Genomic DNA, 11,234 nt, shown 5'->3' with positions numbered 1-11,234 from the left:
TGCTGAACAAGGCATTAGGACCAGTGCTGTCAGATCTTGACCATGAATGGGTACTTGGATGAATCACACTTTTTGATGGTGGAGGAGGGTTTCACCACCAGAGACCTCCTTGAGAACCTGCTGCTGGATTACTCCCAAGCAGTAAGTGCACTGAGACACCAGGGCCAGTGGAGAGGAAGGACGGTATTATAGAAGCTAGCAGCAAGGGAAATGTTTGTCTGTCACCCTCTTCTGAACGATTAGCATTTCAGATGCTCTGTTGCCATTTCTTAGCCTTTCCCAACTCCTACACCTTCTGGACCAAGTTGGTACACAGAACTGCATGTGGAGGTGCAATCGGGCATACCCAGGCTTAGTGTCTGACCGAATCACATGCATATACGGACCCAGCAAATTCACAGATGACACCAAGCTGGGTGGTGTAGTAGATGCAGTGGAGGGTAGAGCTAGGATTCAGAGTGACCTGGACAAACTGGAGGATTGGACCACAAGACATCTCATGATGTGCAAAGTCCTGCACGTAGGACGGAAGAATCCCACACACCCGTACAGGCTGGGGGCTGACTGGCTAAGCAGCAGCTCTACAGAAAAGGACCTGGGGATGACAGTGGACAATAAGATGGATATGAGCCAGCAGTGTGGCCTTATTGCCAAGAAGGCTAAAGGTGTACTGGGCTGCATTGGTAGGAGTGTTGCCAGCAGAAGTTCCACTCTATTCTGCACTGGTGAGACTACATCTGGAGTCCTGTGTCCAGTTTAGGGCTCCCCCACTGTAGAAAGGATGTGGAAAAGTTGGAGAGAGTGCAGCCGAGAGCAACGAAAATTGGGCGCACGACTTCTGAGCTGATGCTGAGGGAACTGGGTTTATTTAATTTGGAGAAGAGAAGACTGAGAGGGGATCTGATAGCAGCCTTTAACTCCCTGATGGGTGGTTCCAAAGAGGATGGAGCTGGACTGTTCTCAGTGGTGACAGATGATGGAACAAGGAGCAATGGGCTCAAGTTGTAGCAACGGCGGTTTAGGTTAGATATTAAGAAAAACTTTTGCATGAGGGTGGGTAGTGAAACACTGGAACAAGTCACCTAGAGAGGTGGTGGAATCTCCATCCTTGGAGGTTTATAGATTCATAGATGCTAGGGTCGGAAGGGACCTCAACAGATCATCGAGTCTGACCTCCTGCCCCGGGCAGGAAAGAGCGCTGGGATCAGATGACCCCAACCAGATGCCTATCCAGCCTTCTCTTAAAGACCCCTGAGATAGGGGAGAGCACCACCTCCCTTGGAAGCCCATTCCAAATTTTGGCCACCCTTACCGTGAAGAAGTTTTTCCTGATATCTAGCCTAAATCTGCTAAATTTGTGACCATTGTTCCTTGTTACCCCAAGAGGCGCCCTGGTGAACAGAGCATCTCCGATTCCACTAATGGAATTGTAGGCAGCCACAAGATCACCTCTCAGCCTTCCCTTGCAGAGGCTGAAGAGGTCCAGGTCCCTCAGTCTCTCCTTATAGGGCTTGTCCTGTAAGCCCCTGACCATACGAGTGGCCCTCCTCTGGACCTTCTCAAGTCTATCAACATTGTTCTTGAAGTTCGGCGCCCAAAACTGGATGCAGTACTCCAACTGCGGTCTAACAAATGCCTCATAGGGGGGAAATATCACCTCCTTAGTTCTATTTGTCATGCATCTGCTGATGCATGATAAAGTGTGGTTGGCTTTGCTGATGAGCTGTCAGCATGACAAAATCATGTTCATCTTGGAGTCCACTATGACTCCGAGATCCCTTTCTGCTTCTGTGCTGCCGAGAGGGTCACTTCTCAGCCAAAGGGAGCCAGTTTTTAAGGCCTGGCTTGACAAAGCCCTGGCTGGAATGACCTAGTTGAGGATGGTCCTGCTTTGAGCAGGGGGTTGGACTCCTGAGGTCCCTTCCAACCCTCATTTTCTATGATTCTATGTACTAAGTCCTAATTCGTGCATGCACATCCTGCCTTTCTGCACAGCAGTTAGGTGTGTGCGAGCATGTGCAGCATAGGGCTGGGCTGTCTATGGAAATCTGAACAATAAGGAAGGAGGTGGTTGGTGGAGCCTTCTCTATCTTGAGGAGAGGAAAGTCTCTTTATAAAACCACTCAGGTGCCCTGAAGCCTCCTGATGCTGCTCTGGGAGGTAGCTATAATCCTTCACCCTGAGAGAGGGATGTCAAAGGCCTGAGCGTGACAGAAAAGCTGGCCTTTGGGCTGGGAAGCCTGAGAAGCCTGCCCCTTAGCTGAGGCTGCAACTTCTGAGGCAGCTTTCTCTGCCTGCCAGCTTGGCTCCCATGTTCTGGGTGAAGGGCAGACTTTTGCTGACAGGCTGAGATAACAAAAGATGAGACCAGCTGTTTAAATTCTCTTCCATTACTGGCTCCTGTTCCCATCCATTTGGTAGGGCCACAGCCTTACTCCAATCCTAGCTCACGCTCTGTTGTTCCTGTTGCTAAATGCTGTCTGTTTTTCTTGTCTAAAAATGGATTTGCTTATTGCCTAGGGTGGGCTCCAGCCTCGCCCATTTTCTTCCCACTGGCTGTAGCCTCAGAGCTGATCAGTGGCTCTGCATAGACAGGCTTGAATTCCCAAGAAAGCGAGGCCTGGCTTTGTGCTCTCATCAATCAATCTAAAGTCAGCAGCACTCAGCCTACATCTTTTCATATCATGTCACCTGCTCACATTGCTGCATCCACAGCCCTGAGGCTGTTCACCCCACAGTGTTTGGTGGGGCATGCCCAGCTAGCCAGGAATTGCCCATTTGGTTAAAAGGAGCCCCCTTACTGAAATCTGCAGCAAACAGGATTCTGAGAAAGCCCACAAATCTGATGCACCTTGGTAATGGGATGTGTAGGGCCAGGTCCACACCTCTCTTAGACTGGTGCAAACTAAAAGTAACTCTGCCAGCATCTGGTGACCCTAACATCCCATGGGGGTGATTGAGTGTTTGGTCTCTTTGCAATAGCTTTTTCTTGGGGGTGCAATGTGGGAAGCATGGGAGGGAAGGAATCATGATGGGAGCCCGGCTGCTAACTCCATTGTCTTCTTTCTAGAGTGACAGAGAGGCCTTCTTTGTGGCGGACCTGGGGGACGTAGTGAAGAACCACCTGCACTTCCTGGAGGCCTTGCCCCATGTCAAACCATTTTACACTGTTAAGTGCAACAGCAGCAAGGGACTTGTGCGGCTGCTGGCTGAATTAGGGGCAGGATTTGACTGTGCTAGCAAGGTAGGGGTCAGGGCAGGTGGGGGGGGTGCAAACATCCTGAGGGTTTTGTATTTCTAGCTGCATGCTGTGAGGAGGGTGAGGACGTTAACTACTGCACATGTTTATCATTTGTGCTGGAGTGATTCACAGGTATATTGCAAACTGCAGTCTCCTATGTTTCCTTTGGCACCACTTAAACTGCATTTATGGTGAAGACAGTCTCCCCCTTCTGGCAAAATACTAAGAGCACAGCATGGAAAATCTTCCTGTAGCCATCTTGCAAGCTAGATGCAAGCTCAGGTGACTGTTCCCTTTCATCTAAATTTCCTAGTATTGAATTCTTCTCCTGGATAACAGAATTCACCAGTAGTGAGGCATGCCTTGAATATGCTGTTTCTGTGATACAGACTTCCTCAGTCTACTCTTAAGCTGTTACAGGGCTGACTTAAAAGCTCTCAGCCCCCTCTGGCTTGTCACTTGGTCATAGGCTGATTGCCAGGGTGGATCAAAGATGCATGATTTGTTCCTTTTACAAGTAAACCGAACAGGTTGCTAAGGCGACGAGTTTTTATATATCTGAAGGACAAAGCCCAAAGGAAAACTACAGAGGCAGACGGAGCGTGACTGCTAAAGGAGTCAAAGTCTGCCTTAACTCTCCTTATAACTAGCAAGGGACGTATGCACATTCCTCCCTGTTTACACCGTGTAAAGCCTATGTCATGGGAATCCAGTTCACCCAGCTTGCCTCCTCCTCTCTTGGTCCTGTTTTGAAGTCCATCGTGACCCTTCTATCTGGTGGCAAACACACTTCCCCTCCATTCCTTGTCTTGTTCCCAGCAGGCCTGTATCACAGCGGGTTGCCCTTGATGACTTCATAAAATGCTCTAGAACGTCTGGCCCAGGCATGGAGCTCTGTTTTCTATAACGACCTGTATCCACAGCACTAAGTTTTCCAGGGGCTGCTCTGCTCATCATGTTAATGCTCTCTCTGCCTCTCTGCAGGCAGAGATTGCACTGATTCAAAGCATCGGGGTTCCACCAGACAAGATTATCTACACCAGCCCCTGCAAACAGATCTCACAGGTCAAATATGCTGCCAGCCATGGGGTGCAGCTTATGACCTTTGACAATGAAGTGGAGCTTGGGAAGGTGGCAAAAAGTCACCCACATGCCAGGTACATATATAAATGCTAACGATGGAAGGAGGAAGGTGTTGAGGTCAGAAGTGGAGGCTAAGAGCAGTGATAGACTATGGGTCTGTCACTATTTCTGATCTAGTGGGTGAACATGACTCTTCTGGACAGAGACGTAGTGTGTTCATATTACATGCATTTGAGTTTGCTGCAGTAGAGAGCCAGAGAGATTGCATATGCTTATATGCATAGGGACAGCAAGTTGAATAGCTGGAACTCCAGCCTAGTGTGACTTCCTTCCACAGGATGGTTTTGCGCATTGCCACTGATGACTCCCGGTCCTCAGCTCGCCTGAGTGTGAAATTTGGTGCCACCCTTAACTCCTGCAGACACCTGCTAGAGACAGCAAAAGAGATGAATGTGGAGATTGTTGGCGTCAGGTAACGGTGTCCTCTTGTCATGGCCCCTCATTCTGTCTAAATGGAGAGGCAGGGATCTGGAATTCAGCCCAGGCACTAACTGTTTGCACTGATTGTCATAGAGCTGGGAGGGCCTGTCTGATCCCCAAAGCAGGGCAGTTCATTCATATGAAATTGGACCCTGCAAAGACTGCACCCGTGTTTTTGCTCATCAGTTGCCCATGATCAGGCAGGAAAGCCTGCACATCTACTAATTATGACATTACACTCCCAGATTTTTTCAGCCAAGATCTCCTCTTTAGAGATTGTTTGCAAATTGCATGCACCAGAAGTCCATGCTGTTGTTTAGTTCCTTAAGGCACATGCTGCTGTTCCCATTCCTTGATCGGATGACATAAAGAATTAACCAACAGCCATGCAGATGTCACATTATATACTTGGGCATTAAACCAAGGGGACTTGATTTAACAGTTAAAATAGAGCAGGCTCAGGCTCACTATTAATAAAACAAGAGGGTCATGTATGTATTTTTATTTTGCAATGGATTTAACTAACCTATGCCTTTACTTGCTATGCACTGCTCCTTCAAAACTGGTTTTCAAAGGAGTTTAGGGAAGTTAGATGACTGTGACCAAAAGTCATTGCAGACAGAGTGCCTGGCCCCTCCTGAAATTCTCAGTCTGCATATCTAAGGCTCTTTGCTGGATACATCCTTGGAGGCATTATACCCACAGCCCTTTCTACTGACAGTTTACTAGAGAGGATAGTTGTGACTGCGGCTCATGCAGATACACCTGCGTTAGTTGCTCAGCTTGTGTGCCAGTCTCAGGAGTTCAGTACTGGTCTGCCATCAGCTCCTTGGGTGAGTTTTCTAGGTGCACTCAGCTCCATGCTGCCACCACTGCACTATGATAGGCACCCATGCTAGTTGCTTTGAAGTTCGCTCGGGTTGGTCTGTTTGAGCTGCAGACACACCATGGACTTGAGAGTCTTACAGCTCATGGCAAGTGGAAGGAGCATAAAGCCTAGTGGAAGGACCAGTCGTGATGAACTTTTACACAATTTTTCCTAGTCTGATGCCAGTGCTCCAGGCTGAGGGGAGGCTGGGAGAGGGGGCCTCAGCCTCAGCTAACTTAGGGAATCTTCCTCTTCAGTTTTCACGTCGGCAGTGGCTTTGTTGACCCACAGATCTTCGCTCAGTCCATAGCAAATGCTCGGCTGGTGTTTGAAATGGGCATGGAGCTGGGCTACAAGATGCACCTTTTGGACATTGGAGGGGGATTCCTGGGCACTGAAGATACTAAAGAGGTAAAAAGATTTTGGGGTCTGAACTGTTTGGACAGAGGTAGCGGGTGGAAGGGAGGTACCTAGCTGGTATCTCAGCTGGACTTGTGTTCCTAGCCCCTGTTTTGAAGGGGGAACTAGTTAACAAGGGTTGGAACAAGTATGGTTTTATTTTTTCCTCCCGCTTCATCCAATCAGACTGCAGCCGTGATAAACTCAGCCCTGGACTTGTATTTCCCGGAAGGCTGTGGGGTGGAGATCATCGCAGAACCTGGACGATACTACGTGGCTTCGGCTTTCACCTTGGTTGTCAGTGTCATTGCCAAGTGGGAGGTTCCCTTGGATCAGCCTGGCTCAGATGGTACGTTGAGCTGGGGTGGGGGCTGAGGTCTCTCAGGGCTCAGCAAAGAGGAGGGAGATGCTATTGGAACTTCAGGTCAGAAGAAGCCCCTTGCAAGCAGGTTGGTTAAAGCTGAGCATATACAGCTGCTAGAGAGTTCAGATCCTGTTAGTCTATGGGATGTTGGTCTAGTTGATTCAGCCTCCCAGTGTCATCATCCTGGTGCCCCTTTAACCCACATGCAGGCCACCTGTCCTCCCACTCACAAGTACAGCCTGAGAAAGTCTGTTCAGAGGAGGCAGCCCAAAGTATTGAGCTTGCCTCGTGAATCGGCCCCTCCCTGAACCCAGCTTCCCTGCTTTCTCCTAGAGGAAGAGCCCAGTAGCAAGAAGAGCATCAGGTACCACATCAACGACAGTGTCTACCGATCCTTTGGCTGCATCCTTTTTGACAACGCCTGCCCCACCCCCATCCTGCATAAGGTAAGGAGGGCTTTGTAGCTCTTGCTTACCATCTGGGAGGGAGCCAAGGGCTTACCCCTGCCACTTCCATTTTATTTTGGAGGAAGGGCACACGCCAGACCAGGAATAACTTAATACTTGAGGGTGGGTCCACTGCACTTGGAGGATTTTTGCCAGCTGCATCCTGTGCCTTTTAACCCAACATGCTCTGTCCCCATGTTTGCTCCTGGGCTGTAGCATAAAGCTCCTCTGTGCCCTTCCATTACTTGGAGGAAGATTTCAGGGCACTTCTTTCCTGCACCTTAATTGTCTGAGAATTGGCTGAAACTCTCTGCAGTCTTTCCTCACTGGAGAATGTAACACTGAGGGAAACGCTCCTTGCCTGTCTGATTCTAGCCTCCCATTGCTCCACCTATACCAGCCATCACTTGAGTTTTCCTGTCCGTGGTGTAGGCAAAGTGAAATGTGTTCCATTCATCCCTGGGGTGACTCCACTGAAATGGATGACTGCTGCTTGGGAAGGGCACGAGTCTAGTCTTAGGAGCCTTTACTCAGACACCCTCTTCGGAGCCAGCACATGCCAGAGGTCACAGCATTGATTCTGGGCACTGGCTGCACCAGTGCTGGAGACTTTGGGGGAGCTGGCTCTTGTGACCTCCAGCCCCAGCTGTGCACTGGGGTCATTAGTCCCTGCTCTGCACTTGACACTGGTTCTGAAGCATTAAGAAGTTTCCTTTTCATTTTCAAGTTGCCTGAGTGTGCTTCCCCAAGGCAGGCAAGTCTTGTAGTAGACAAGGTTGTAAAGCTTCAAGACAGGCTACAGGGATTGCAAAATGTTTCTGTCTCAGCTGTCAAGAATCTGCCCTCTGGTGTCTATCCACTCAAACAGCAAGGAGCATCGAGGAAAGGGTAAAAGGGACAGGCACTTCAGCCAGAAGGACGTGTTGGAAAGATGCTCACTCCTGAGGTGCTAACAACCAAGAAGATTAAATGGGAATAACATTTTCCTCTTGCCTTTATCTTGCTTGGATAATCCAGACTGGCAATGGGTGCACAGTGCTGCAATGTTTGGGTATAGTCAGAGCCAAACAGACCTGTTTTCTTTTCTGCACTAAAATATGAGGCTGTTTCTACCCATTTTTTCCAAGCTCTGTTTTGGGCCTGCACTATACCACGACTGGATGCTGGTGTGATAAACTCCAGTTTCTTCATCACTCTGAGGGGAATGCCAATGACAGCAAATAATCTCTCTAGTGACCAATTACCAGGAGTTGATCACTGGATGGGGGCACTGGTGGGGAATTGGTATGAATTAGCCAGAGTTTGGTGGCAGTAAAGATGCTCCAGATGTAGGGGCAGGCCCCCAACTGGTATAAGTCAGCACAACTCCACTGCTATCATTGGATCAGCTGTGGGCCCATCTCTTTAATATCTGTTGGGTGATGTCCATCTCTGTTCTCTTCTGAATGCAGAAACCCTGCCTAGACCAGCCCTCCTACAACAGCAGCCTCTGGGGTTCCAGCTGTGATGGGCAGGACTGCATTGCAGAGGGCTTGGAGCTCCCAGAGCTACAGGTCCATGACTGGCTGATCTTTGAGAACATGGGCGCCTACACCATAGCTGCCTCATCCTCCTTCAATGGGTTCCAGCCACCGCAAATCAACTATGCCATGTCCCGCGTGGCCTGGTAAGGGATAATCTTGTAATAATAGGGAGAGGAGAGGACCAGAGCTGAGAACAGATTTCTCTTGTGAAAGACGGAGTGTGGCACGAGGTTGAGGTCGGTTTAGGTACTGAAGCATGAGGGTAACCTGGAATCATTGTCACCTAAAAAGTTAGGGTACCTCCCAGAGCAACACTCCTCAGTGAGCTATGCCCACATGCTCCTGCTTACCTACACTGAGTATCTCAAACATAAGCCAGCTTTTCTGTGACGTTCACAACCTGATGAGGCTGCCTGTCAGTAGGCCTCGCACAGTGTGGTACAAGTGGGGAGATGTGCGTGAGAAAAGGGTTCCCTATTCTGGAAGTGTTCCCTGTTCTGGAAGTGTTCCCTGTTCTGTTCAGTGTACCACACTGTGCGAAAGAGGAGCCTCGCACAGTGTGGTACAAGTGGGGAGATGTGTGTGAGAGAAGGGTTCCCTGTTTTGGAAGTGTTCCCTGTTCTGTTCAGTGTACCACACTGTGCGAAAGAGGAGCCTCGCACAGTGTGGTACAAGTGGGGAGATGTGCGTGAGAGAAGGGTTCCCTGTTCTGTGGCGGGGGTGTGGATATTTAAAATAGGGGCTAAAGGAAGAATGCACCTCTCTTTCTCTTGTTCCCAGGGAAGCCATCCAGCTGCTTCAGAGGAAGCTGCTGCAACCAGAAGAGACTAGGGAGAGCAGGTGCGCTCCTCTGTCCTGCGGTTGGGAGTTGCCAGGCCCGCTGTGCGCAAACCCTTTCTTCACTCCAGCCAGCATCATCTGAGCAGCACCAGTAATACCAGGGGCAGATCTTTAACCAGCAGGACTCGTGCCACACCCTGCTCACACCTACAGTCAACTTGCCTCTCCCACTTCTGCTCTTCAGTAGGACCCATTTTCAATTCAGTGTGGTTTTTTAAGTATGCAACATAAATCCTGTTCCTCCTGCCTGCCTGGCGTTGCGTGCTGTGTGCTATCATGGAGGGTCTCCTGTTTGCTGTGTGGGCATTGGGGGCTGACTGCTAGGATCATGTGAAAATAAGTTAAGCTGAATTGTTTTTTATAAAGAAACACATGGATTTTCCCTCCCCTTCCTGCAAAGGGGAGTTCAGCAGAACACAGCTGAAGATTGATAGGACCACAGAGAAAACAGGCAAGTGTAAATTATATCCCAAGCAAATTGCAGTGCTGTTCCTCCATTCCAGAACCTGAGGCAAGAGGTCAGACATTTGCACACTGCTCAGTCACCATCTGCTGGTAAATCACAGGACTGCTGGGCTACAGATCTGCAATTCTGCTATATTTGCTTGTCACGTATCTGTGCTTGTAAACCCTTCACAAGGAAATGTTTTAAGAACATCATGGAGAGAGCCAGCAGCATGTGAGCTGCAGAGTGTGCTCTCAGACACAGCAAGCAGAATGAGCTCTTTTTTAGGTAATACCTAAAATTGAAGATTAAAAATGAATCCATCCTGGCTCGCAAACAATGTGTGTGATCCACTTAGAGACAGCTTTTTGCAAGACCCTGCCCCCCATTTAGGTGCCTGATGGTTTCCCATTGGGTACTTGCCATTCTGAAAATCTGGTGGGCAGCATGTTGAAGCTCTGTGGTAATGCCCGTAATCCCAGCCTGTGAAGCCTTCTGGCTGTTTCATAGACATGTAGGACTATCCCAGCACAGTTATTGTTACTGACAAATATGTGGCCCTTGGAAGCTTCATTGCAGCACTCACCAAAGAAATTGTGCCCTCCTATTTCAAGATGCAAGTCTTTACCATGTGGTCTAAGGAAAACTCTCCATTTGTCCCTAGCAGTGTTGGATAAAGATGGGGTTGAGCAGTTCAAAATCTCTCCAGCAGAGAGTGGTGGTGGGACATGTATATTAATCCCTTTGTTACAACACTGGCTATCAGGGCCTTCAGAGCTAGAGACATATGGCACTGAATGGAGGGTAATCATTAAAAGAAATAGGGTAAGCGTCTCAGCTGTATGTTCTGGGTGTCCAGCTGTACCAAACTGAGACTGGCTCCCTCCAGTGACCCCAGATTTACTCCACTAAATCTCCTTAATCTCAGTCAGTTGTTAAGGGTGCTGTTAGCATGCAGAACCCAATTGTACACCAGCTGGAATCCAGATGTGCAGGGGAATTCAATTCCCCACCCAAACAAGTTTTAGCGTTAATGTAAGGGCCGATGGAGGTGAGTACAACTACAGTAATAGTTGCTGCTTTGAAATGCTGACAAGACAGACAAGGGCTGGAGGGGAAGTGGCTGTAACACTTGGGTAGCGTGGCAATAAATGACAGCAAAGTGGGGTGTATAGAGTGGACAGTCGGGTGATAGCACAAGAGAGACGGGACAGGGAAGGAAGAGGGACCATGCAGGGTAGGTGGAAGGGGCTGGAGGACACAGCCAAGCAGCACAGTGGAGAAAACTGACTCAAAACTGCCAAGAGCAGTAGCCTGACCCATCACCGGTGCCCAAGGGTCCCTGATGCAGAACCAGTGTCTGCATCCACTCTAGCTGCTGGAGAGCTTTTCAGGTTTGGGGGGGGGTGCAGGGCTTGTGAGATTTTTCTCGTCTAAGCCCCTATGTGACTTAGGAGGGTGAGGCACTGCATGGATTCAAATAGCCTTGAGAGATGAGTACAAGCCCTACATCATTCTAGGCTGGATGCTATTGGGAAGGGGTAG

The 11,234-nt window shown here is 49.2% G+C and overlaps 1 protein-coding gene across 2 annotated transcripts; it reads left to right on the top strand.

The window, feature by feature from the left end:
- Positions 1-11: 11 nt before the first annotated feature.
- Positions 12-10,055, top strand: AZIN2 (antizyme inhibitor 2). 2 transcript variants are annotated; one of them, NM_001294167.1, is made up of 9 exons: positions 12-141; positions 3,071-3,244; positions 4,226-4,398; positions 4,662-4,796; positions 5,930-6,083; positions 6,258-6,420; positions 6,769-6,881; positions 8,333-8,547; positions 9,185-9,490. In NM_001294167.1, the coding sequence occupies exons 1-9, from the start codon at positions 43-45 to the stop codon at positions 9,324-9,326; spliced, it is 1,368 nt and encodes a 455-aa protein (NP_001281096.1). In that variant the 5' UTR covers positions 12-42; the 3' UTR covers positions 9,327-9,490. The 2 variants fall into 2 exon arrangements, with proteins under 2 accessions (NP_001281096.1, XP_025054388.1); XM_025198603.1 differs by lacking the exons at positions 12-141; positions 4,226-4,398 and having other exon boundaries at positions 3,113-3,244; positions 9,185-10,055.
- Positions 10,056-11,234: the final 1,179 nt, after the last annotated feature.

The sequence above is a fragment of the Alligator sinensis genome, unplaced genomic scaffold (genome assembly GCF_000455745.1).
Source record: "Alligator sinensis unplaced genomic scaffold, ASM45574v1 scaffold337_1, whole genome shotgun sequence".
Lineage (NCBI taxonomy): Eukaryota > Metazoa > Chordata > Crocodylia > Alligatoridae > Alligator > Alligator sinensis.
The sequence above is the reverse complement of the archived record's forward strand: the minus strand, read 5'-3'. Positions and strand labels throughout refer to the sequence as shown.